The sequence below is a fragment of the Cupressus sempervirens genome, chromosome 3, assembly GCF_028749045.1.
Source record: "Cupressus sempervirens isolate cs-2001-9-10 chromosome 3, ASM2874904v1, whole genome shotgun sequence".
Classification (NCBI taxonomy): domain Eukaryota; kingdom Viridiplantae; phylum Streptophyta; class Pinopsida; order Cupressales; family Cupressaceae; genus Cupressus; species Cupressus sempervirens.
This window is the reverse complement of record NC_143120.1, coordinates 603,303,342-603,329,556: the sequence shown is the minus strand read 5'-3', so window position 1 is coordinate 603,329,556 and position 26,215 is coordinate 603,303,342. Positions and strand designations below refer to the sequence as shown.

Sequence of the window (26,215 nt, the reverse complement as noted above, 5' to 3'; positions counted from 1 at the left end):
AATCTCAATCCGAATCGAGGTCAACATAGCAACAATTTGAGTGTACCAGCAATAGGACCTAGCAATAGGGTCAGAACCAACAACAACTGAAGAGCAATAAGCCAGGTAGGAGTATTTGTGGAAACCATCAACAAAGTTTGCAAATCTCCAAAGATAGTGAAGGATCTAGACTAGATTAAAGATGCCTGTAAGGTTGAAGGCATGGGCCCCAAACTCAGTAGAGTCTAAACCCACCCAATTGAGGCCAAGTTAGAATCAAAGTGAGAGGGCCTCCACACCACAAAGCCATATAACATTGTCGGTCTAATAAGGAGTCTAGGAGGAAAGTGATGTTTGAAACACTGTCTCTCTAACGTGGCTAGGGTTCCCAACTCTTTGATAACCCTGGGCTATATGGGGGGTCTCAAACTAAAGCAAGGTCCAAAGAACTTAACCTCAAGGTAAGTGTACGAGTAAGCAATCTCAATCTCATAGCCCTAAAAGTAAAAGTGGAGATGAGAGGTTTTCAAGTAGTTGAAGAACATAACTCGGGTCTTTCCCATATTCATAACTGGCGGCCGCAAGTCGCAAAAGGAGGCCAACCCATGAAGAAGCCTCTGAAGACCCTTCGAAATGGAGGCCAAGAAAATCACATTGTAGATGAAGAGGAGAATGGTTATCAAGACCTGATGTAAGTAACAACCATTGTCATGGAGCGAGGAATCTTTGAGAAAGGCATAAAGCTCATCAATGTAGATGCTGAACAAGGTGGGGTAGTGAGGGAAGCCGTGCTTCACCCTAATGGTGTTGTGAATCAAATTGAAGATTCTCTCTAGTGTCCTAAATCTTCCCACAACTGTCTCATTCAACAATATAATAGTGGTTAGAAAAGTCTTTGAGATCCCAATATCCTTAAGCCTCTGAGGAAGTGCCCTTTGAGGGATAGAATTAAATGCCTTACAAAAGTCCACAAAATAGCAGTAGACTTTCGATGAGCGGTGCAGAGCCTCCTCAATGATTGTCCGTAGCGTCAAGATATGGTCTGTGGTGTGGAATTCAGCATGAAAACCAACCGAGCTCCTCACTTGACAATGTCTCCTGTCCAGCTCTGTGGATAAAGTAGTCTTCAACACAGTGGTGTAAAGTTTGGCAAAAGTAGGCCCAACTGTGATGGTCCTATAGTTGCCAGAGTTTGAAGCCAGATTGGATCAGGTAGATCACTTGCCTCGACCATGAGTCTAAAGCCAATACAAACCGTTCTATTAAAGAGCACAGGGAAGAAGGAACCTAAACCCAAGATACCAAGCTTGAAGACCTCTGCCTGGAACTTTGACTCATCTACCATTCTATTACACCTTATGGATCTGATGGCCTTGCACATGTAGGAGGGAGTGAATAAGTGGTGGTGGGAAGGAGGGGTGAGGTGGAGAGGGCTGGCCAAGAATGTCATAAAAAGTGGAGGTATAAAAGGCAAGGGAGCGAAGGTCAAGGGTGGAGGGCAGTGGAGGGTGACAAAGGAACAAGGTGCACCAAAAGAGCTTGGGGCAGTGCATAAGTGTGTCACAAAGGGATTTGCATTGCGACACAATGTACAACTGCTTGTTGTACTGAAGAAAGCGGTGGCAAGAGAGTTGCAGTTAGGTGTATGAGTGGGAGTGAGTTGTGCAAGACGAACGCAAGGAGCCATGAAAGGACGTATAGTCGTCATGAAGCCACTGGTTCATGGGACAGGTATTTTAGTGCATGGGATTGAGAGGAGAGGGAGTAGTGTGGTGGTAGATGGAGAGGAGAGCCAACTCCAAAATTGTATTCAGACAATACTTGTTTCTCAATTTGTGTGCTGATGTTTTATTCTTTGGAATTTGACTATGGCTGTAATATTATTTTTTCGCTCATACTTGCATATGAAATGAGTCTTTTTAGAGTGTTGGACTTCATTTCAAATTGTTAGGTTTTAAGTTGAATATTCATTTTCTTTTTCTTATTCTATATTTTTCTCCTAGTTTATGTGAAATGCTTGGGATTGATGTTGCTTGTTTAGTCTATTTCCCAATTGCTTGGGTTACAAGTCTTGGCATTGGTTTGATCTCCTCACCTTGAGATTTGTTGATGCTTGCCGGCCCTACAAATCTTGTAACACAACTATGGAAAAATCCCAGCACGGTGAAATGATTAAATCTCCCCCATAGCAAATGAGAATTTGAATGAACATAGATAAATTCAGAAAATGCCACCCAATGTAAAACTCCTTCACAATGCTCAAATTCAAAGCAAATTGATAAACCTTTCGGTGAGTGAATCTGCCAATTATATACATACAAATGAACTCTTTGAATTGGACAATCTACAATATCTTCATATCCCATATAGAGACAAGTGGCCGTAGGGAGGTGCCCACTATTTGTGAAACACATCATCATGCCATGTCCTAGCATATTATTCTGCTTAACCTAGGTTAATACTACCTATACCTTTATTATGTGTCCACCATACATGAAATTCTGTTTATCCCAAAGTCAACCTCACCCCACATTTCTCCTCCATCCATCTGGTCCTTTTGCTGTGATACCCATCTGTTGCCCACTCTAATTGCTTTCTCAACAGCCACCAATCCCTAGTTGTTTCTTCTTTTACCCGTCTTGGTTAACCAACTCTGTGCCACCCCACTAGCTGTAATTGTGTTTAATAAATTTGAAATTTTAAACACATAGTCTGTCTGCATTGTTCCCATCTCTCTTGACCCTTTACAATGTTTGGTTACATATAATCGGATTCACATAATCATGAATTCTGTGTGTTCTTCCCATCTGGTTTCCTAAAACTCTCTTCAATTTTCTTGTCCCCTTTGCATATGCTACAAACAGTTCTTGAAAGAGACTATGTGGCAGTTCATTGCCCACTCTCAGCTTCTTGTAACAATTTGGTAACAATGGCCACCCACACAAAGAATGTACAAAGCTTCTCAGCCACAGAAAAGAATGTGTTCATCTCCCATACAAATCAATGCAAACAAACAACAGCTGTCCTGTGCATACTAATTACAGTCATTTTCTTGGAGGATGTCATGAGCTTCTCATTGAATTGTACTTTTGGATGTCCTACCATTTATTGCTCTCCTATTCCTTTCCAACAGGGTAGAAGCAATTGTTGCAACAGAAAACATATATCTCATGCTCCTATGCATCTGTAGGATACAATGGCTGTTCACAGAAATAGACTTAGCTGATGGTTACTAACCATATTTCTACCTAGAGTCAAAGATACCATGGAGATAAATGCAGGTTAAATAGACATGACATCAATACGTCTGGAAATCATTTGTTTTGTTTTTAAATCCTAGTCCTTATAACTAATGAATCAGCCTAATCTTTGATAAACAGCCAACTTTGTCTTCTATATTACAGTTTTTGCCGTAAAGATTTCCTTTTATAGCAATCTGTGCAACACACGTTGTACCTAGCTGTCAGGTGGTGACCTCATCCCCACTTTTTTTTCCTCAACATTTTCATGTGAAAAAGGATAATTCAGTTCGAAGTACTAATCTGGAGTCTAAAGATGGGTTAAATTTCTAGTTAATCGCTGATTGTGTGGCCTGTTCATACTTTAGTATCAGTGAATTCATCACAACAAACAAAGCCTTCAGAAGACTAATACCTATCTTACAAGGGCTCCAAAGTTATTGGTCAAATCTATAAATCAAGATCAACAACAGCGTTGCCTATTTGAACAGTGCTCTGAAGTATAGAGGTCAAGAGTCTACAATAATAAAGGTAAAAACAGGACCACAATGAATGCTTACTCCAGTCAAACCATTTCTAGTGTAAATCAAGGACAACCAATTACCTTTTTCAAGTTAAAGCAAAATATTTCTTGCATATGCAACTGTGTCTGATGCCAAGTACATGTACCAGCTATACTGCTACAGTGTGAGCAGAAGAATCTCTTTTTTCCTCACATTTAGGTAATAGAGTCATTTAGAATGGAATAATATTCTTGACATTTTGTGCTATGTTAGGACAAATTGCTTTGACATTTGTATATATTGCCTCGTTAATTATTAAAATGCATATCCACAATTTAATACTTATTGAAAATGGTTAGGTTAGAAGTCAAGCCATATTAGAATGTGATCGTTAGTCTTGTAGTTTCTTCGTCACATAAATCTCAATTATAATATGAATTTAGTTGGAATAATTTTTAAATTTTTACTGGTGGGGAGAAAACTATATTAACTCAGTAGTGAAACTGTGATCTAAGTTGTAACATATGTGGAGTTGCATACAAGCATATGATCTATCACTAGCCCTTGGCTCACTAGATTCATGTATTTGGTATAACTGATTCTATATAGGTTTGAATGATTATTTTGTTTTGAACTCTACTTTGCACGAATGTTTGGGTTAGTGTTACATGTATGTAAGATATATATTCATCAGATTGGAATTTGGTAATTATGAAAGTTGACAGAAGAAAATATATTTTTTTCTCTGAACATGAAGTCCAGAACACTTGATCTCACTGCATTGTGCTTGATGTCTGCTTGAAATTGCTGGAAATCTGCATGCAATCTCACCATATGTTCACCAAAGTTCATGAAACATGCAATCAAGCATGCACAATTTAAGTGGCTTCGTGTAATCTGTTAGACATTGTCCAGTCTGTGCTTATTGCATAACTATAGGTATATTTTAAGGCCAGTGGATGTTAGAAGCTACCTGATCTGACAAGTGGTATTGTATAATCCCTATATCATGAGCTATCTTGTCAATAGTTTGTGTTTTCTTCTCGAGCCATGCTTTTAAAGTGATCATCTAATTAATGTTGCATGTGTCTAAACCCTTTTCCCTAAAATCAGGAAAACATTTACCTTTTTTCCTCACAAATTAGGGCAAATCTTTATTTTTAATAATGTATGCATACACATTCAGTTGTGTTGATAAATAATTGTGGTAATTATTATCTTATATTCATCGTTTAATTTTATTTTGTTACAAAAAATAGTGGTTGGTTCAATGGTTAACCTACATCTTGCGTGCTATTAACGGAAATGTTTTGGCAACTTTATAACTTACATACTGTTATTAACATCGATTTGAATCCGAATCTAAATTACAGGCTATAACTTTTCTATATACTATAATGAGATCAGTTGATCTGGGCTTGAAGACAGCACTTATTGTGACACCAGTGAATGTACTGCATAATTGGAGGCAGGAATTTTCGAAGTGGCAACCATGGGATCTAAATCCTCTTCCTGTTTTTATGCTTGAGGATGTCTCAAGGTGTTTTATAGTCCTTTCTTTCTTGTTTACCAATACTCTTAATGGACTAGTGGACAGAAGTTCAGTTTTGACGTTTCTTCTTAATTAACATTTTATTTATTTGGAACATACATTTTTTTTCCTTCATCTTTTCATTTTTTGTAATTGACATGAACGGTAGTTTTTTTGGTGTAGGGAAAGCCTGAAAAGAGCAAAATTACTAACAAATTGGAGGAAAAAAGGCGGAGTTCTTTTAATAGGTTATGCAGCATTCCGGAACTTATCTTTAGGGAAATATGTGAGAGACAAAGCTGTTGCAGATGATATTTGTGAAGCTTTACAGGTACATTGTTTCCTTGTCAATTGTTTCACTTCTTTTCCCTGTATTATCCATCTTTTGGCTGTATGAATCATGTGGAGGGCTTCCAGCTTTTGTAAATTGGATTATTCTGAACGATGTCGGCGTTTTTGATTGAGCACTATGATTACTTGTTATCCTGGGGTACAACATATCTAAACTCTATATTCCATGCAAACAGTGAATAATGGTAGGCCTCAGGTTTACATATTCTTTGTGATTTGAGAGACGAGTGTTGTAGACCATACCTCAGATCCCTTCATAGGAATCTGGTTAATAAAAGTTTTAAAACTGCAATTTTGTAGATTTTACCGGAATTTACTGTTCTTGAGTTCATAGAGGTTGGATATATTGTGCATTCCACAGGTTTGCATGCTTGACTATTGGTTCTCAATGGGATGGTGATACATGTACACATTAGGATGCAGTGATCCATTCCATTTGACAAGGAATGAATTTGGGATCTCCCTATTTCCATGTGGATGTGTAATAATCCCAACCTGTTATAACTTCAACAAACAACAAATTCTTTTATAATTCAGTTGTTTGACATTTCATCAAACACTTTGCAAGCAAGCTCTGATACTAATGTAATAACCCCAACAGGTTATAACTTCGTCAAACACAAAGTCCTCTCTAATTCACTTGTTTGACATTTCGTCAAAGACCTTGCAAGAAAGAGATATATTGCATATCTAAATTCTGATTGCTTTCTAAATGCCAAACTTTAATAATTATGCTTGCAAAGAACACATGAAACATCTAACAATGAAGATGCAATTGTTTTTGTATAATATTGATTACAAATAGGAAAATATGCATCTACATCAATAAGACATTAGGGCAAAAAATTCTGATAAAACTCTGATATAAATCAGATTACAACAGATTTTACAAACCCTACCAATACCCTAAATATCTACTCTCAAACAATGCAAAATGTAGTAGATTAAAACTTGGAATTGCTCCCAAAATATGGATTTTCCTGTAGCAAATCGCTGTAGCAATTTACTGTATCAAATCATTGTAGCGATGACATTGTAGTAGTGGTAGTGTAGCAATATCCAACTTATTCCTTCTCCACAAATTTGGCCTTAGGCCACAAATTTGGCACAATGAAAAGACTGATTTGTCTTCTCTAACAGTTGCAACCCTTCAGAAGATATTTCACCACCTTAGTTATGCAAACCAATGGGAGTGTTCATTCCCAACGATCAGTGTAACAATTGTAGAAACCCTTGGCTCCACAAGTTATTTGGAAGTGTAGAAAACAACACATTCGATGCTCAATAATGAGGCTACCCTCCCTATTTTTTTTTCTCCAATAGATGGACCGCCTTTTAGAAGAAATAAAATAATATTTAATTTCTCCTTCTAAAAGATTCTTTTAGTTTATTTAATTAACTTTATCACTTTTAATTAAATTAATTAATTATGAAGTCACCTTTTAACTATTATTTATGTAATGACTTTATAAGAAACTAATTTAATCAATTTCTCCTTATTTCTCCACTTAGCCTTCGGAGAATGTAAAGGCTAAGAATTCCACTCAGAGGCTAAAAAGACGGGGACATTACAATCCACCCCTCTTGAAATTGCTTGTCCTCAAGCAATGTCAATTCCGGATGCTGCAAAATTTCCTCACGTTCCCAAGTTGCATCATCAATTGGCAAGTCCTTCTATTTGATCAAATATTCCCTGATAACTTGTCTCCTCAGCTGTTTCTCCCTAACATCCAATATAGCCTCAAGTACCAGAATCAACTTACCCTCATCATCTAAGGGTGGTAGAATTGTGAAAGGGATGACACGATGTTCTAATGCCTTCTTGAGGCATGACATAGGAAAAACATTATGGACCTTACTGTTAGCTGGTAATTTCAATTCATAAGCTACCTCACCCACACACCTAATGATTCTGAAGGATCCATAGTATCGTAGCTTGAGCTTCCTTGTACCATTCTTTTTAAGTGTAGAATGTCTATAAGGCTGTAACATCAAGTACACCATATATCCTACCTAGAATGAATCTTCAACTCTTTCTTGATTTGCATATTGCTTTTGGTAGATTTGTGCTCTCTGAACATTCTCTTTGAGAGCCCTCATGATATCTTGATTTCCCTGCAGCAAAACTCCAACACTAGGCACTCTACTATCACTCATCAATAAATCAAGAAGGTTGGGTGCCTTAGAACCATACAAGACCATAAATGGTGTCATTTGAGTAGAAAGCTGGTAGGTGGTATTATAGCAGTACTCACAAAGACATATCCACTTAACCCATCCCTTTTATTGCCCTACAATGCACCTATGATATCCCTTCATGGTTAGATTAGAAAGTGGTGTTGCATGTCGTGAATATCCATGAACTAATCTACAGTAAAAACTACATAAGCCCAAAATTCCTTTTAGTTGTGTGAGACTCTCAAGTATAGGCCACTCAATTATTGTCTTGACCTTGTCTAGATCCATGTGTACTCCCTGTGTGCTAATGATGTGTCCTAAGTACAACAGCTCTCTAGAGCCTAACTCACACTTGAATTCCTTGACATGCAAGGTCTCTTTGCCAAGAATACGCAAACCTATATCAAGATGCAGAATATAATTGCGCTACAATTTGTTGTACATAAAAACTAACACAAACTGCCTCAACTATTGTATGTCTAGATGATAAACATGTTTTTGCTGCTCCTTATGTATTGGCATCAAAGCACAATCTATGTCATGGAGCCATGTCATCCGTAATACCATATCAGCATCTCCCATGTTTAAAACATAAAAATTTGCATTAAACTCAAAGTTATTGAAATGCATGGACAAATCTGAAATCTTTTTGTTGCACCTAAGAATGTAGCCATTTGTAACCTTTACTCTTATACCCTCAAAGATCGTTGTTTGTATGTTGCATCTTTCAACCAATCAAGCATCAATGAAGTAGTGTGTGGCTCTTGTATAAAGCAAGGTAATGATCTTCTGCCCAACTAAAACTTCACGTATCCTAAAGGATCCCTCACACTGTATGTTAGTGAGACGTGCTTCCTAATAGCTGAACTGACTCTTCCCTTTCAGTCCTTTCTTCCTCATGTTTTGATCCTGCTAGCTCAGACCCTTCTTGATTGAATTTCTGATATAAATTTTCAGATTCAGAATTCTCATTATATGCCCACATAACACAGTCAATCTTCCCCACTTAACATAGTCAATCTTCCCCTTACATCTTAATGGACAATCATGGTTTGCATAATGCACCCCTTTGCAATAAAAACCAAAATTTCTTTCTACTCAAATCATTAAGCATTTCTCTATCTAGGGGTGCTACTGATTCCCCTTTTTTATCTAGCTTTTTCTGAAGTGCCCAAATATGATCCTCAATTTGTTTGTGCATCATGTCATGATGAGATAATGCCGCAATAATCTCATCCTTCTTCACCTTCAACCGAGTCTCCAAGCTATGAGCAACTTGACATGAAGAACCCTCAAACTGTTCTTGTTCCTTCATGTTTTGAATCTTTATCAAATCCTTTAATTGATCAAACTCGTCAACTTCATTGTTGTCATTGGATCTAGATACATTTTTAGATTCATTCTCTATTTGAAATAAGAGTCTTTTGATGTTATCCATCCTTTTTTTCCTTGCTATGTTGAGGAGATTGACCTTTCCTTTGACTTCTTGAAGATGTTGTCTTGCATTGGCAGCCAACGATTTAGCATTTTTAGCTTTTTGCAACCATTCATCATTCATTTCTTTAAACTTCTTCACCTCTTTAATGCCAAAGTATGTTAAACTAGCTCTTGTATAATTGATATCTTTCAGCTTACTAATAGGTGTAAGGCTTCCATCAATGAATGTTATTTAAGTGTTGACGTTTTCATTATATGGAGAATGGTGGTGCATAACACAATTGTCCTCAAACAAATCAGTAATGATATCATGCCATTGTAAAGATTCACCTTTAGCATGTGTAATCAAAATACTAGAGGCTGCTCCACTATGTAGAGGATCAACTTTCATATCCACCATAAATGGCTCAATCAAATGATGAGGTCTTTGTAACTGCCCATTCCAAAGCAATCTCCCTAACTGAAATGAATCTGAATTAGATGCATTATGTTGTGTGCTATCGTCCATGTGCACATCAACATCCAAGGTACTGCTACTTTGTCCTTCAACAGATAACTCAACAACATGTTCCTCTAGCTTGTGATCCTGGGGCTCCATGCCAACAACTAAATCTTCAAACTCATTTGCTAAGGTCTGATTTGAAGAATCAAACTCATCAGTGCATGAATCTGCATCATTTATTGTGTCATTAATACCCCTTTCTTGAGTACTACAAAGTGACATCTCAAGGATAGCATTTGGCCCTTGTGGATGCAAGGTTTGATAACTGATGTCATAAAAATCAGAAGTTTTTATGAAATCTCCATTCATGGTAGCGGTATCTTGTGTGTCAATACCCATGGTTACTTCCATAACCTCTTGTGAAACCTCTTGTAAGGATGATGTAGACAAATCATTGCCCAAGGCTGTCATACTATTTTCTTGATTCAAATTTGCATGTCTATCAAATTCATCATATAAATTTTTACACACCTTATTGGAACTAGTAGACATAAAGTCATTCTCCTTTTTCATGGGTTGAAGGTTCTTATGATTCCAAGACTGAGCTCTAACTTTCCCACTTCCATCAAGCATAGGTAATGTGATATTGTTGGCTACATGCTTCAGATCTTTGTTTTGGTCTCTTAGCCTTCGATCTTGCCTTGTCTCGTAATGCTCTCTCCTTTGACTTAGAAATCTGACAAAGCTCAGGTGTTCCCTAACCTCTGGTGTCAACGATTCTTATTCAACATTCGCTGCCATAAGATGATCTACAAATGTTGCCTCTCCTTCAGCATTATCATCTTTGTGTTTATTTTTGAGAAAGGTAGGGCGTGTAAGCCTATGAATGGTCTAGGAGGAAGCTCTTTGTACTATACTCCTGTCATCATCTAGGACTTGGTTTTGTTTGATTTGTTGGTTCATCTTTTGTATTGTTGTGGTAAGTTTTCATAAAGCTTTAGCTATCTGTTGCTGGTCCACTGCCAAATGTCTAAAGAACTCTCGTGCTTCTCTTTCTTCATTGTCTCCAGCATCTTTTCCTTTGTTTCTTGTCATCTCTTCTCCCCCCTTGTCACCCATTTCTTCTACGGGTATAATCTTAACTAATTTTGCTCTTGTTCTGATCTCCTACGTGTGTAAACCCACTGTTGTGGCTGCATATGAAACCTCAACCCTCCAGGATGGTAGGATCAAAGCTTGGATACCACTGTAACAACCTCAATCGTTATAACTTCAACAAACAACAAATTCTTTTATAATTTAGTTGTTTGACATTTCGTCAAACACTTTGCAAGCAAGCTCTGATAGCAATGTAATAACTGCAATAGGTTATAAATTCATCAAACACAAAGTCTTCTCTAATTTACTTGTTTGACATTTTGTTAAACACATTGCAAACAATAGATATATTGCTTATCTAAATTCTGATTGCTTTCTAAATGCTATACTTTCAAAAATATGCTTGCAAAGAACACACCAAACATCTAACAATGAAGATGCAATTGTTTTTGTATAATACTAATTACAAATAGGAAAATATGCATATACATGAATAAGACATTAGGGCAACAAATTCTGATAAAACTCTGATATAAATCAAATTACAACAGATTTTACAAACCCTACCAATGCCCTAAATATCTACTCTCAAACAATGGAAAATGTAGTAGATAAAAACTTGGAATTGCTCTCAAAATATGAATTTTCCTGTAGCAACGACATTGTAGCAACGTCTCTGTAGCAAAGTTACTATAGCAGCGTCACTGTCGCAGCAAAACTGTAGCAATATCCAACTTATTCCATCTCCACAAATCTGGCCCTAGGCCACAAATTCGGCACAATGAAAAGACTGATTTGTCTTCTCCAACAGTTGCAACCCTTCGGAAGATATTTCACTAGTTTAGTTATGCAAATCAATGGGAGTGTTCGTTCCCAACGATCAATGTAAAAATTGCAGAAACCCTTGGCTCCACAAGTTATTTGAAAGAGTAGAAAACAACACATTTAATGTTCAACAATGAGGCTGCCCTCCCTATTTATTCTTTTCTTCCAATGGATGGACCTCCTTCTAAAAGAAATAAATAAATATTTAATTCCTCCTTCTAGAAGATTATTTTAATTTATTTAATTAACTTTATTACTTTTAATTAAATTACTTAATTATAAAGTCACCTTTTAATTTTTATTTATTTAATGACTTATTAAGAAACTAATTAAATCAATTTCTCCTTATTTCTCCACTTAGCCTTTGGAGAATGTAAAGGCTAAGAACTCCACTGAGAGGCTAAAAAGATGGGGACATTACAGGATGCTGAGGGATGCTTAGAGAAATGTGTAGGGCCCTAGGCATCTACATTGAACTTTAAAGCATGGGTTTACGAAATTTGAAATCATGTCTGTCATATTGACGAGGAAATCAGTGATAAATTATAATTTCGCTACATACAAATTATATATTATATTTGATATTTTGTGTTATAATTTATTTCATATGTGCCTAGTGCAGTTCCTTTGCTGTCATTTGTTTCTTAGGATTCTTGTGGGCACTTCCAACCGTACTAAAGTTGTGATCATCAGTTTCTTAGTTCCAAGATAGTGTATGCTGCATATGGAATATGGCTTAGAGGAAAAATGACAATAAATTGACAATAACTTGGGAAGCCCAAATATTTTCCAACACTTGGACTTGGCAAAATTATGTGGAAAAATTCAGTGAAATTGCCAAACACTACAACTTCCATAAATATGTAATATAATCTAAAAAAACATGCATAAAAATTAAAACTGATTTTGCAAATATCATAAATATTTTTTGTCAAGTTTATAAATAACAAATAAGTTCAATTTACATCATAGAATTATGGGATTAGAAAGTACAATTTTATTAATAATTTACAAAAATTTCATCAGTGGAAAATATAGGTGGAAAACAATTTTTTAAGCGATAGGCTATTTTTTCAAACTTTTCATCCCGAAAAATTGTCGAACACTGGAAAATTGTCTCAAGTGGCCATAAAGCTGTACAATTACGATAGACTAAATGTGAGAAGTTTTTGGAGTAAGTGTTAGAATAAAAAACGATTAATAATCTAGAAAACTAGTGCAAATAATAGATATCTAAACTATGAATGCAAATGATACAAAATCAAAATAGCAACACAGAGTTAGTCTCTAAGAGAGTAATGCAAATGCTAGAAGCAAAATAGCATTAAGAGGATGCAAAAACAAGAGATACAAATACAAGCTAGGTAGCATGCTTATATACGCTAGGAAGAGGGAGGAGGTGGCAACATCGACCAATGAGGAGCAACCATCTGTCAGACTAAAGATAGCAAAGGATCTTTCCAAGATAGCTAATGGATGCTCTCATGTAGGAAGGTGACACCTCGCATCCATTCACCTGATAAGACATGCTTTATTAACCTAAGTGAGATTATTAAAAGTGTAGGAAAAACTTAGCAATATAGGGAAAAATAAATAACCTACTAGGAAATAAAAAATTACACAATAACCCCCCCCAATAGCGAAGCTTAGGTGGATGTAGAAATGGGTCCCGACAAGTCAAGCTTGATGAAGTACCCATGTACATAAAATTCCCCCTAAAGAGAGAGAAAAGAGACCCCCCAAAAAAAAGTCAGGACTCTGAGTGAGAGGAAGAGGCCCCTTCAAAAGATGAAGCTTGCCCCACCCCCAACAAGGCTCACGAATGAAGGAATTTGCTCTCAGTGAAGGGTTTCGAGAAGATATCAACAACCTGCTCGGAAGCTAGACAATAGCGAAGGTCGATGACGTGACCATGGATGAACTCCCAAATGTAGTGTATGTGGACCTCTATGTGTTTGGTCCACTAATGATGGACCGGATTTCGTGAGATTTGAATGACACTTTGGTTGTCACAAAATATGACTGATGGCCATCTAATTTGGATACCAAATTCAGTGAGAAGATGTTGAAGCCAAATGGCCTCAGTGGTGGCATTTACAGCCCTCCGATACTCAACCTCAGTAGAAGATAGAGCAATAATAGACTTCTTTTTGCTCGACCAACAAACAGGACCTAAACCAAGTGAGAAACTGTAGCCTGAAGTAGACTTGCGATCCTGAGAATCACCCGCTCAATTTGAATCTGTGTAGCCCACCAAATCAAGCTCAATACTTGTTGCGTAGTGAATCACACAACTGTGAGAACCTTGAATGTAGTGAAGGATCCACTTGGCTGCTTTCCAATGCAGCTCATGAGGCTTCTGCATGAATCGAGAGACCATGCCTACAACATATGAGATGCTGGCTCTCGTATGAGTTAGATAAATGAAACTTCCAACAAGTTGGCAATACAAAGTGCCATCAAGTAAAGAAGAACACTGAGCCTCAAGTTTGACTCCAGAAAGGATGGGAGTCCGAGCAGGCTTACAGTCATCCATATGAAATCTCGAGAGTAAATCTAGAGCATACTTGGACTGTGTGATGGTGATCTTGGAAGGAGACTGAAAGATCTCAATCCCGAGAAAGTAATGCAACAAGCTCAAGTTTGTCATCAAAAAACTGTCCTGAAGGGCAACTTTGACAGCCTTAACGATGGGTGAAGAACTTCCTGTGATCAGCAAGTCATCAACATACAAAACCAAAAATAGAGTGAATCACCCTGTTGTAGAATGTAGACATTAGGATCAGAATAGCATCGAGTGAACCCAACTGATAGAAGGAAGGAGTCCATCTTGGCATACCAGGCCTGAGGAGCCTGTTTGAGGCCATATAGAGACTTTCGAAGATGGCACACAAGTGAAGAATCCTGAAGGAAGCCCTATGGCTGCTCCATGTAGATCTCCTCATGAAGGTCACCGTCAAGAAAAGCACTCTACACATCCATCTAATGTACTTCCCAACGATTAGCTACAGCATTGGCAAGAACAAGTCGAATGGAATTCATTCGGGCAATTGGCGCAAAAGTCTCAGAGTAGTCAATCCCAAGAACCTAGGAGAATCCTTTGGCGACCAAGCAAGCCTTGTGTTTGTCAACTGATCCATCTGCTGCAAATTTTGTTCGATAGATCTACTTACATCCAACAAGTTTTCTTCCCTTAGAAAGAGGGACAAGATCCCAAGTGTGGTTCCTCATCAAGGAACTATACTCTTCTTGCATAGCTGTATCCCACTCAGGAATACCAGAAGCCTCATGAAAGAACTGTGGATTTGAGGCAGTAGCAATGAAGACATGCGGAGCATCTTGGAATTGTGAATGAGTTCGCCTGGTGTCTGATGGATCCCCAACCTAATCACCTGTAGACTGCAAGGTCTGTCTAGCCCAAAGTGGACCGGAAGATAGAGAATCTAGAGGGGAATCATTAACCTTTGAATGATGACTAGGAGAGGAAGGAGGTGAGTTCTTTGAATCACTCTCTGCATCGGAAGTGGAGGTAAAAGACTGCTCAGGTAAATCTAACTCATCAGAAGATCTGTCATGTATTCCAAGTGACTCCAATGTCAAAGTAGGAGTTGGAGAAGTGATAGAAAGTGAGCTTGAAGATCCCTCCTCAAACTGAACACTCCTCTCAAAGAATAACTCATGTGTAGTAGGGTGGAGCAACCAATAACCCTTCACACCATTAGGATAACCTACAAATATGCAAGGGTCTGCTCTACGGATCTAAGGCCTTGCATTTCTCTGCAAGAATGTAGGCCCATGCAAGAGAGCCAAAAACTCGAAAGTGCTTAATTGATGGTTTCCGACCGCTCCAAGCTTCAAAAGGAGTAACTCCCTTCAAGGCTCGGTGAGGAACGTGGTTCTGGATATAATAAGCACAGTTAATGGTCTCTACCCAATACTATGGTGCAAGAGATTTAGAGTGAATCATATAGTTTTCCATTTCCTTCAAGGATCTATTCTTCCATTCTACAACAGCGTTTTGCTGAGGATAGTATGGAATTGAATGTTGTAAATCAATCCCCTTTGAAGTGCAAAATCTTTCAAACCGATGGTTGACATACTCACCACCATTGTGTGTGCGCAAAACTTTGATGGCTTTCCTGGATTGCTTTTCTACAAAATTTTTGAAGTCCTAAAAATGATTAAATGCCTCTGACTTTTGTTTGAGAAAGTACACCCAAGTATATCGAGAAAAGTCATCAATGAATGTGAGGACATATCGAGCCCTGCTAAAAGAAGGATGCTGAAATGGACCAGCCAAATCACTGTGAACTAACTCTAGTATCTGTGAAGCTGTCCATGCCTTACTTTAGAAAAACTTTTCCTTAGGATGCTTAACAAGAATGCAACCTTGGCAAACATGCTTGAGAATTGAACCGAAGGCAACCTTGTGACCATGCTCTGCTAGTTGAGCTGATGCAAATAGCGAAAGTTAAGATGGCCAAACCGCTCATGCCATAATTTACTCACATCATTAGAGTGAGTGAGCAAAACAGTTGAAGGAGGATCAGGAGCAAAGTGAGAAAATAGATAAAGTTGTGACTATTGATCTGCTCTCTCAACTGCAACTGTAGAATCATTGTGCAACTCACGTATCTCTACTGAATTAGGAGTGTACTCAACCTGCTTGCCTGAATCTGTGTGAGTGATTTGGTATACCAATAGGAGATTAGTTGATAATGAGGGTACACAAAGAACATCATGGAATGTGCCATCCCCCACATCAACAGATCCTCTCCCACACACTTCACCAGGAGTTTCATCACCCATCAAAATAGAACGCATAGTACATGGCTCCAAGGATGCAAGTTCTTTTTTAGATAAAGTCATGTGGTGCAAAGCACTCGAATCAAGAACCTAAGTGGATGGTGAGGAAGCAATGGCAACAAGGGCCTTGTCCTTTCCTTTCCCCTTGCTATTTTCTTTTACCTTATTAGACCCTTCATTAGAACTTTGTTTGATAGAATTAGGAACACTGATGTTATTCTTTTCAGGAATGTGTGTCAAGTGATCAATTTGTTTCTTCAAACATTTATGTTCATCATAACCAAGTCTTTTATAATAGGCACATTGGACTTTTTCTTTCTTAGGCTTATTGCCGTTGGAAGATGGGGTATCAATAGTTGCTTTTGAAGCAACCGTTATATGATCCTTCTTCTCCTTGCAATTATTTTGTTTCTCATCCTTACTATTGTTGTTCCTACTTTGTCCTTTTTGTTCATTTGTACCTTGGTTGGCAGCCAAGGCATGTGACTTAGAGGACTTAAGAATGCCCATCTGGATTAGCTTGTCCTCTTCTCGAGTGAGATTGATAGCAAAATCATCTAAAGATGGCATGGTGAATTGAGTACCAAGTGCACACTTAGTAGCATAGAAGGTAGAGACAAACACAAAATATTCTGAACACTTAGAGAGAATACCAAGAATCAGTTCATTTTTCTTTTCAATTCCACATTTGTTTTAGTTGTAGCCTTAGTGATTTCAATTTAGTGAAGAAATTCTGGATTGTGTTGAAATTGCTTGGATTTAAACTAGTTAGTTCATTTTCGAACATATCACCCCTCATTGAATCTTGTGTGGCAAATAGTGTTTCTAGCTTTGTCCATATTTCATTTGGCGTATCCAAAGACTCACTGTGAAATAGAAAGTTAGGAGAAATAGACAAACACAATGTTCCATATGCCTCATCACATTTGTTAAACCACTTAGGCTTATCTTCATCTTTATCAGGTTCAATTTCAAGTCTTATAGTTATCCTATTTAATCCAACTTTCCTTAAGTGAATTGTCATCCATGATTTCCACTCAAAGTAATTGTATGGAGTTAGGATGGGCATATTTGTTTGATCCATGATGAAGGAATGCAGAGAATAAATGCTAAAAAGAAGAGAACTCAGCCACGACAATCCCCCTCACCTCACTTTTTACTCAATCAAAGAATCCACCCCCCCCCCCCCCCCCCAAAAGAAATATGATTTAGCACTTTATTTTAGTGTATTTACAACTACCACTAGCAAGAAATACTAAGTGGTCTTGATTTCAATGCATTTCAATGCATTACAAAAACCCTCACGAAGAGCATATGTTGAAAGCAAGACTTGAGCACAATACTCAAGAAAACAAATAGCACCACTAAGATCTACACGAAAAATCATGCACTTTCAAAAAAAGAATCGCCTTGATACGAGGTTGTATGAGAAAGTTATGATCCGTTGAAGTTTCCAAAAAGAGAATTGTGCAAAGTCATGGCCGAGAATCTGCAATTTCTGAAATATTTATGCATGAAAATCAAAAAACGACTGCACTAGTGGATAGAGCACAAAAAAAAGCCAAGATCATAACAAGAATTGTCAAAATCGGAGTCTGTATGAGTAAGAACGAGGCATTTGAAAACGGTATTCAAATTTGCAACTGCCAACAGAGAGGGGTATGGCTGTAGCTTTCTGCGCTCGATTCTTCAAAATATGTAGATTGCATGCAAAAAATAAAAGATACCTAGATGGTTTTTTGGGGCTATGAACAAAACCCAGAAAGCATTTTTCTTGCTGATGTACAGAAGATGTAGCTATAGTGTAAATCAGATGCCTTTAACAACAAAAATGACCCCAACAACCAAGAAACGACCCCAACAACCAAAAAACGTCATGAAAAGGTTAAATCAACTACTTAAGTCAATCAATGGCATGTTGGAACCTGTAATATTGATTGAAAACACCAAATATGCAAGTTGGTTGTCAGATTTGAGATTGAAACCCCAGTTTCACAACGTCTATGGTGATCTCCAATCTCGGTGAAATGAAAGCCAAAATATGACTTTCTCAAGCCTCATGGATGCATTGGAACAACCAAAAATGCTGCAATCACCCAGATTTCATAAAACACTTGTAAACCTTAGAGATTAAAAATGTTTTTGTCAAACTTTTCTAATTCTCAAGATCATCCGAAGATGCGAGAGAAGAGCATACTAGGTTTTTCAAAAACCTACAATAAGATTTATTAGCCCCCCCCTCGAATTTCTTAAATAAGGAAACTGGAATCTATTCTTGCACATAGAATGACTTTGATACCATGTTAGAATCTAAAAAGATTAATAACCCAAAAAACTAGTGCAAAGAATAGATATCTAAACTATGAATGCAAATGATACAAAATTAAAATAGCAACACAGAGTTAGTCTCCAAGAGAGTTATGCAAATGCTAGAAGCAAAATAACATTAAGAGGATGCAACAACAAGAGATACAAATACAAGCCAGGTAGCATGCTTATATAGGCTAGGAAGAGGGAGGAGGTGGCAACACTGACCAATGAGGAGCAACTATCTATCGGACTAAAGATAGCAAAGTATCTTCCCAAGGTAGCTAATGGATGCTCACATGCAGGGAGGTGACACCTCGCAACCATTCACCTAATAAGACATGCTTTATTAACCTAAGTGAAATTATTAAAAGTGTAGGAAAAACCTACTAAGAAATAAAAAACTACAGTAACAATAAGAAGGGTGTGGCTAATCCTGAAAAAATTGTCTCTTGTGGTTGAAAAGTTATCCGATTTTGGTGGACAAAATGTGAGATGTTTTTGGAGTAAGGAGAGTGGGGAGATTGTTTCTATTCTTGCAATGTTGAATATTCCCTAAATGTTGTCTCACATTGCAGGAAACTTAGGAGTGGTGTATAATTTTGGTTTGGTAGATGTGTAATGGTGTGCGATGTTCTGTGTGCTGAGGTTTTTGGGGGTGTGAAATTTATTTGTTCTTGTGAAGTTATTGGTGGTGTAAAGAGTTGTGTTGGATAAGGTATGAGTTTGTTTTGTGATGATGATTTTAAGTGTGTTTCCAAAAATGTGGTTTGTCTTGTAGTGCTGGTCGTTGAAAATGTAGTTTGTCACAACCACTTTTGGTGCGCTTGGCTTTTATGGATTTCCGAGTTTGGAAGGTGCATTCTTAAAAAGGGTTTCGATGTAAGGGCTATTGTGCTAATGATCCTTTTTTGTTAGAATGTTGGGCATGCGTATTGGATTAGAGATTAGCGAGGTGGCGAAATAAGTGTTGACTTGTTCAGTTAAGTTGCTAAATTGTGCGATCTCACAACCAGTTGTTGTGTACTTGACTTCAATGGATTTCCAAGTTTAGAACCTACATTCTTATAAATGGGATTCGTTGTATGGAATAGGTTGGTGCTAATTATCCTTTGTGTTGATAAGGGCGGAATATTTTGAACTTTCACATTTGTTGAGTTGTTTTTTTACAAAGTTCCTAAATTTTGCGATTTGATGACCACTTGCAGTGTGTCAAACCTCAAGGGATTTCCGAGTTTAAAATACCTTGTATTAGTGATTTGTCAGGTGGCAAAATAGGCACAAAGATAGTGTCGTCATTTTTTGTAAATGGAATGGTGTTCTCTGGTTGCTATCATTTTGTTATATAGTAAGGGTTAATTCTAGGGCGTAGCAATTGTATGGTATTTATGTCAAGATGTTGGGATTGTGTTTAACTTTCGTTGACATTGAGCTCTTTGGTTAAGTAGTAGTTAGATGTGCTATTTCATAACCAATTGCTGTGTGCTTGATTTAAGTGGATTTCTGAGTTTTGGAGTCACATTGTTAAAGATGCGCTCAATGTATGGAATAGGTTTGTGGTAATAATCCTTTATGTTAGGAATATATTAAACTTTGGTAGTTGTTGAGTTGCTTGGTTAAGAAGTTTCTAAACTTTGCAATTTGTCAACCACTTGAAGTGTGTGTGACATAAAGGGATTTGTGAGTTTGAAAGCCACGTTTGTTTCATGGGGCTAGCGACTACCTTGGATTAATGATTATTGAGGTGGAGAAATAGGTGCAAACATATTGGCATCATTTTTTGAGTAGGGTGACCCTTGGGTGGGTAAATCAAATGAAATGTTTGCTATAGCTTTATGGGACTATTTGTGATTTGAGTCCATCAAAGTGAAGTCTATAGTTTTGTGGAAAGGGGAAATTTTTTTAGGTGTAAAATCCAATATGTTAGGGTAAGGGTTTACTATGTCATTTTACTATCATTTTTGAATTGCAACGAGAGCTACCTTGGGTTGTCACTTATGTAGTCATTTCTTGAGTACGTCATGAGTCTCTTTTTTTGAATTATAGGGTAATGAGATAACTACAACTTTAGAACAAGGGTTTTAGGACATTCATGGTCACTATAATGAATGAACTGGTAAATGAGATAATTATGGCCTTTTTAATGAATGGATTAGTAAATGAGATAAGAACTTCAGAACAAGGGTGCTAGGACATTGCATATTTAAAGAACAACTTGCCTTCTCTGTAGGTTGGGTTGTTTGAAGATGAAGTTCCACGCAAGTGGTGATCTTGGCCATAATTTGAATTTAAGAATGAACAAGGGTTTTAGGACATTCATGGTCACTATAATGAATGAACTGGTAAATGAGATAATTATGGCCTTTTTAATGAATGGATTAGTAAATGAGATAAGAACTTCAGAACAAGGTTGCTAGGACATTGCATATTTAAAGAACAACTTGCCTTCTCTATAGGTTGGGTTGTTTGAAGATGAAGTTCCACGCAAGTGGTGATCTTGGCCATAATTTGAATTTAAGAATATTTGGGGAACTATTTGTTGACCAAGTGCCCGAACATACAATAGAGGCCTTGAAGTACTTGGCGACGAACCTCTTGACTGTTAGAAATGACATTAGTGACATGCAAGTCAGAATAATAACAATTGATAAAGAGTTGGTGAAATGTAAGGTTAGTGTTAACATGGCAACTATCTCCAATTAGAATGGAATAACATTGATCATGTCAAGATACATGTAATATAAGGCAAGGATGTTGTAGGAAGGAGTTGTGAAGGATGATGTACGCGAAGAACCATTTGGAATGAGAAAAGGTAGGGCTAGAGTAGTTGTTTTGATCAATTAGATTATTCCTTTAGGATTATCCATCTCTATCTAATCCTTATGAGAAACTTTTCATCCCAAGCCTTTATGGATATCCCTTTAGGGCTATCCATCTGTACAATCCTTAAGCCTCAATTAGTATCCCTTTAGAATGTACTCATTTCTCTGATCCTTTGGAGAGACTTTACCTCATCCTACGTCATTATGAATATCCCTTTACAATTATCCTTCTCTATTTAATCCTAAGAAGAGACTTTATCTCGTTGTAAGGCCTCTATGGATATCCCCTTAGGATTGTCCATCTCTATAATTCTTGGGAGAGACTTTATCTCTTCCTAAGTCTCATAGTTACTCAATACTATACAAGTCTCTTGAAGTCTTATTCCACATTCATGTCATAAAACTGCGTTACCATTCCTGCCCTTTAGTATTTCCTTTTCTGGACTCTGATGCTTTCTTATATGGCTCATCAACAACTTCCAAGTGTTATTCTTGATTTGAGTATTGTTATTCTCTTTATGCTTCTTATTTGAAACAAACACTATCTTTCTTTATAATTGAAATTAATATATATGCTTTAGCTATGATACATCTTTACAACCTTCATCGTGTCATTAACTCTTTGGTGCATTTTTCCCAATAATTATTTCATAGATGAGTTCACATTTTCATTTTCGATAGGATGGCAGGATTATGCTTTGATACCCCACTGTAATGTCCCCATGCTCAACCCTATGAAACTTGGGACTATTTTAAGAAGAAACTAAGGATTTGTAATGTCTCACTTCCCTAACATGGCTTATTTATATAATTTCTTATTCGAAACTAATGATTTGCTTGGCACATTCTTATGCTTTTAGAATATTCTTGTTTGAAGGGTTTGAGTAATGATAGAGAGGAATGTATCATAACAACTTCTATCAATTCTGCAATCAATATTTTTGGATGGCAACTTATGGGCTTGGATAGTGGTTCATGTGATCTACAATCAATGGTGTAAATGATGGCTTATGAAATCTGGTTTACAATCAATTTTGTAAATAACGGCTTATGAAATTTGGTTTACAATGCGTGTTATACATGTATCAAAATACTTGAGTGACTATATGTTATAGATTTATTATTCCTTGTGATAACTTGATCTATTATATATATATGTATGTATGTATGTATGTATGTTGGATTCTTTATGATCAAAGTTCCTTTGGTATAACTAGCTGAATGTTTCAATGGTTCTTTTGCTTAGACACTGCCTTGTCCCCAACAATCCTACAACTATTAAGTAATTACATATAATCTTTATTTTTTGCTGTGATGCCGCGACTTCTCTTGTTATTGTCCTTGTTGGTTATTTACGCTATTATCTTTATTCTTGTATAATTTGCAACTCTAGATATGGACAAAAATAGATTCCGAGATTTGAATTGCGAGAGATCTCTGTTTGGTGAAATTAGTTGATAATTGGTTCTGCTATGAATTCGTCCCCTTAGAGGTGAACTACCATCATATATTTTAAGTTTGAAATGGTAAGATATGTTTTCTTAAAGACACATCTTATGTTTCTTAACAATCACTTTCCTTCCTAACTTATCACTCCTGTCTATTATTACGACTAATGGATTCATTAGTATTTGCCGAATTGTGATACGATTTGCTTCTAATGTTTAAAGGCAATCAAAGTGCCTTTGAATTCGAATATTACTTTGTCTGCAAGGTTTATATGCTGCAGTATGTATGTTATGACTTATACAGTATGTATATCCTGTACAATATATATTATGGTTCTTCATATGCATATTATTGCCTCTGATATAACTATCACCCTGAGTGCTATCTTCCCTTCCTTGTTTGGAAGACATATTGATTGTCGCTTTATATCTGTGCAGATTAATGGATTGCATCCACTCATAATAGAAGGTTATTGCACCCATTAACTTGCACCTCTTTATTTGAGATAACTATTACGATAATAGATAATCACCTGTTATTCGTTAATGATAATCTATTTGTAATCTATTGTAAATGTTAGAATGTTTTTAATATTTAGTTAGCTATAGTTATATGTTAGCTTTTTTAGCTAGAATATAATGTTTTTATTCTTTACGATCATTTCCTAAGGAAGTATTGCTTTATTTTTTTTGTATATATAGACCTCATGGTCTCTGTTAATAACAAGCAAGTATTTTACCAATTACTTCCATAATTTGGTATCAGAGCAAGGGTGAATTTGTCTTCGAAAATAATAATTTCTTATTGAAATTTTTGGATCTTTATTTTCGAGATTAATTCTACCTCAAATTACCTGCTTCAAGCAACCGAAGTTTGGCTAGGGTTTTTTTGATCCCAATATTTGTAAGTTGAGATAGGATGTTTTGTTAATTTTTTTGGCAAATCGCGACTTTTTCTTTGGTCAAATTCCTTACAAATTGCAACATAAATATCACATTTGAAATCTTAAGGGATTCACTATCTTTCTGCAACTATGGCATCTAGGAATCATTTGCTATTCAACAAGATTGCTTGCGATTTTCTCTACAAATCACCTTTGCACAAATCGTGTTTTTTTTCGGCCTGTAACTCATATTTTTTGTATGATTTCCTGAGCATATTTCGGGTTGTTTTCTTGACATCTTTGTAATCTCCGGTAACGCCTCAACAAGCCATACCAATCCTTGTGAAAAATCGGGCGTTATCTCCATCAAATCGCCATTTTTTCTGCTCTTTTTTGCCTCCATAGCTACAGACTCAGGTTTTCATAGAAAACCCTAATTTTTGAGCTCAATTTCTTTTTCAATTCCAAATACTTGGTGGTTTTTTCGAGAGCTCAACTGGGTTGTCGTCCATTTTTCTGGGTGCCTCGATTTTTGCACCTCGTTGTCAAGCCAGCGGATCTAGAAATCGACAACATTTTCTTGCTGGGATTTTAGAGCTCTCTTTTGGGTCATCCTTCAAATTTTCTAGGTCTTCCATTTTTTTCCTCAAAGAACGTGCCTTCACAAATTTTCACTTTTTTTGATTGAAAAACTTGCAATGGCATCTCCGACAACAAGCAAAACTCAAAATTGAATGGTTGAAATTATGGCACTTGGAAGCAACGGATCACAACAATTCTTTGAATATTGGAATATTGATCAAATAGTTTTGGGTGTTACAAAGTGTTCGACTGCTCCTGGTATTGATCGAGACACATGGGATCTGAATAATCGAGAGGTGGCGATGTTGCACATATTATTTGTGGCTGATGATTAACTCTCTTAGATTCCATCCGACAAGACAGCTGCTGTGATATGGACACAACTCAAATGTCTTCATGAGACTTCGGACAAAAGCAGAGCTTTCTTCTTGAAGAACACTCTGTTTTCTATTATCATGGATGAGCGAACCTTACTCCAAGCTCACTTCAATAGGATTCAAGAAATCCATGATTAGTTGCTTGCCATCGGTCGCAAGATGGAGGAGGATATTGTGGTTATCACTCTTCGGAGTTTACCAAAGTCCTATTAGCATTTTATCGAGACTCTCAACATCATGTCTTCTGGTGTTGATATGAAGTTCACTAATCTCTGTACAATTCTACTTTAGCAAGATCGGTGGAAACTACAGTTCGGTAGCAATTCTAGGTCCACCTCCACAGAGCAAGCCTTTGTTGCTAAATCCTTCAGAAGGATAAAGGCAAATTTCAGTAGTCGTCTCAAGAAAAGTCTTCTGCTCTAGCTTCAGATGGCTCTTAGAAGAAAAGCATTCAATGCAACTATTGCTGCAAGTTTTGGCACATGAAGGTTGAATGTCGGAATCGCTTAGCTACACAATCTAAGCAATCAAGTTCATAGCCCAAAGTGAACAGTGCAGAGCACACTTAGCAGACAGAATCAACCTTTTATGCCTTCATGGCTAAAAGACCTGCAAATCATGTGAAGTTGTTTGTCTGATACATTGATTTAGGTGCCTTTCGTCATTTTAGTCTCCGCAGACACTGGTTTACTGACTACTAGCCTTATTCAAATTCTATTATTTTTGGTCATGGAGAAGAGTACACCGTTGTCGGCAAAGGCAACCTTTAGATTTAGCCTATTGGTAGGAATCTCATTTTCCTTGATGTGTACTATGTTCTAGGGATGGAACTAAATTTACTCTCAGTCAATTAGTTACTGTGACATTCTCCACACTTGGATGTCACCTTCAGTTCACATCAGTGTACCATCACTGATTGGGCGACTTAATCTATTGTTGCAGTAAGTCTTGAGGATCATGGTCTTTTCCGACTTACTGATTCTGGTGATTCCCGGTACTTAGCTATGGCTGCTCAGTGGTCTTCAGTTAGCACACTTTGGCATCAACGATATGGGCACTTAACTGTGCATTATCTCTCTTAGCTTGGTTGGGATTAGCTTGTCCTTAGATTGCCAGAGATTCAAACTCAGCAGATTGGAGTTTGTGATGCATGCCAGGCTAGGAAGCAACATCGCACAACTTTCACCAATGATAATTCATTGCGAGCTTCTAAAGTACTTCAGCTTGTTCATGCTAATATCTGCGGCTCTATGGCCAATCCTATTCTTGGGTCCAGGGATTTTTCTGTTGTTTGTTGATAATTTCAGTAGAAAAATGTGGGTGTATATTCTAAAAAAGAAATTTGATGCATTTCCTACATTTTAGAAGTTTAAACCTTTAGTTGAAAAAGAGTCTGGGAAATCTAT

The 26,215-nt window shown here is 37.0% G+C and overlaps 1 protein-coding gene across 6 annotated transcripts in view; it reads left to right on the top strand.

Annotated features, from left to right (window-relative positions):
- Window positions 1–26,215, top strand: part of ATRX (P-loop containing nucleoside triphosphate hydrolases superfamily protein) — a 273,756-nt gene that overhangs the window by 148,707 nt on the left and 98,834 nt on the right. For all 6 annotated transcript variants that reach the window (XM_089821112.1, XM_089821115.1, XM_089821114.1 and 3 more), the window contains 2 exons: window positions 5,095–5,261; window positions 5,436–5,583. In XM_089821112.1, the coding sequence (XP_089677238.1) occupies window positions 5,095–5,261; window positions 5,436–5,583 (315 nt within the window). The remainder of the gene's footprint in view (window positions 1–5,094; window positions 5,262–5,435; window positions 5,584–26,215) is intronic.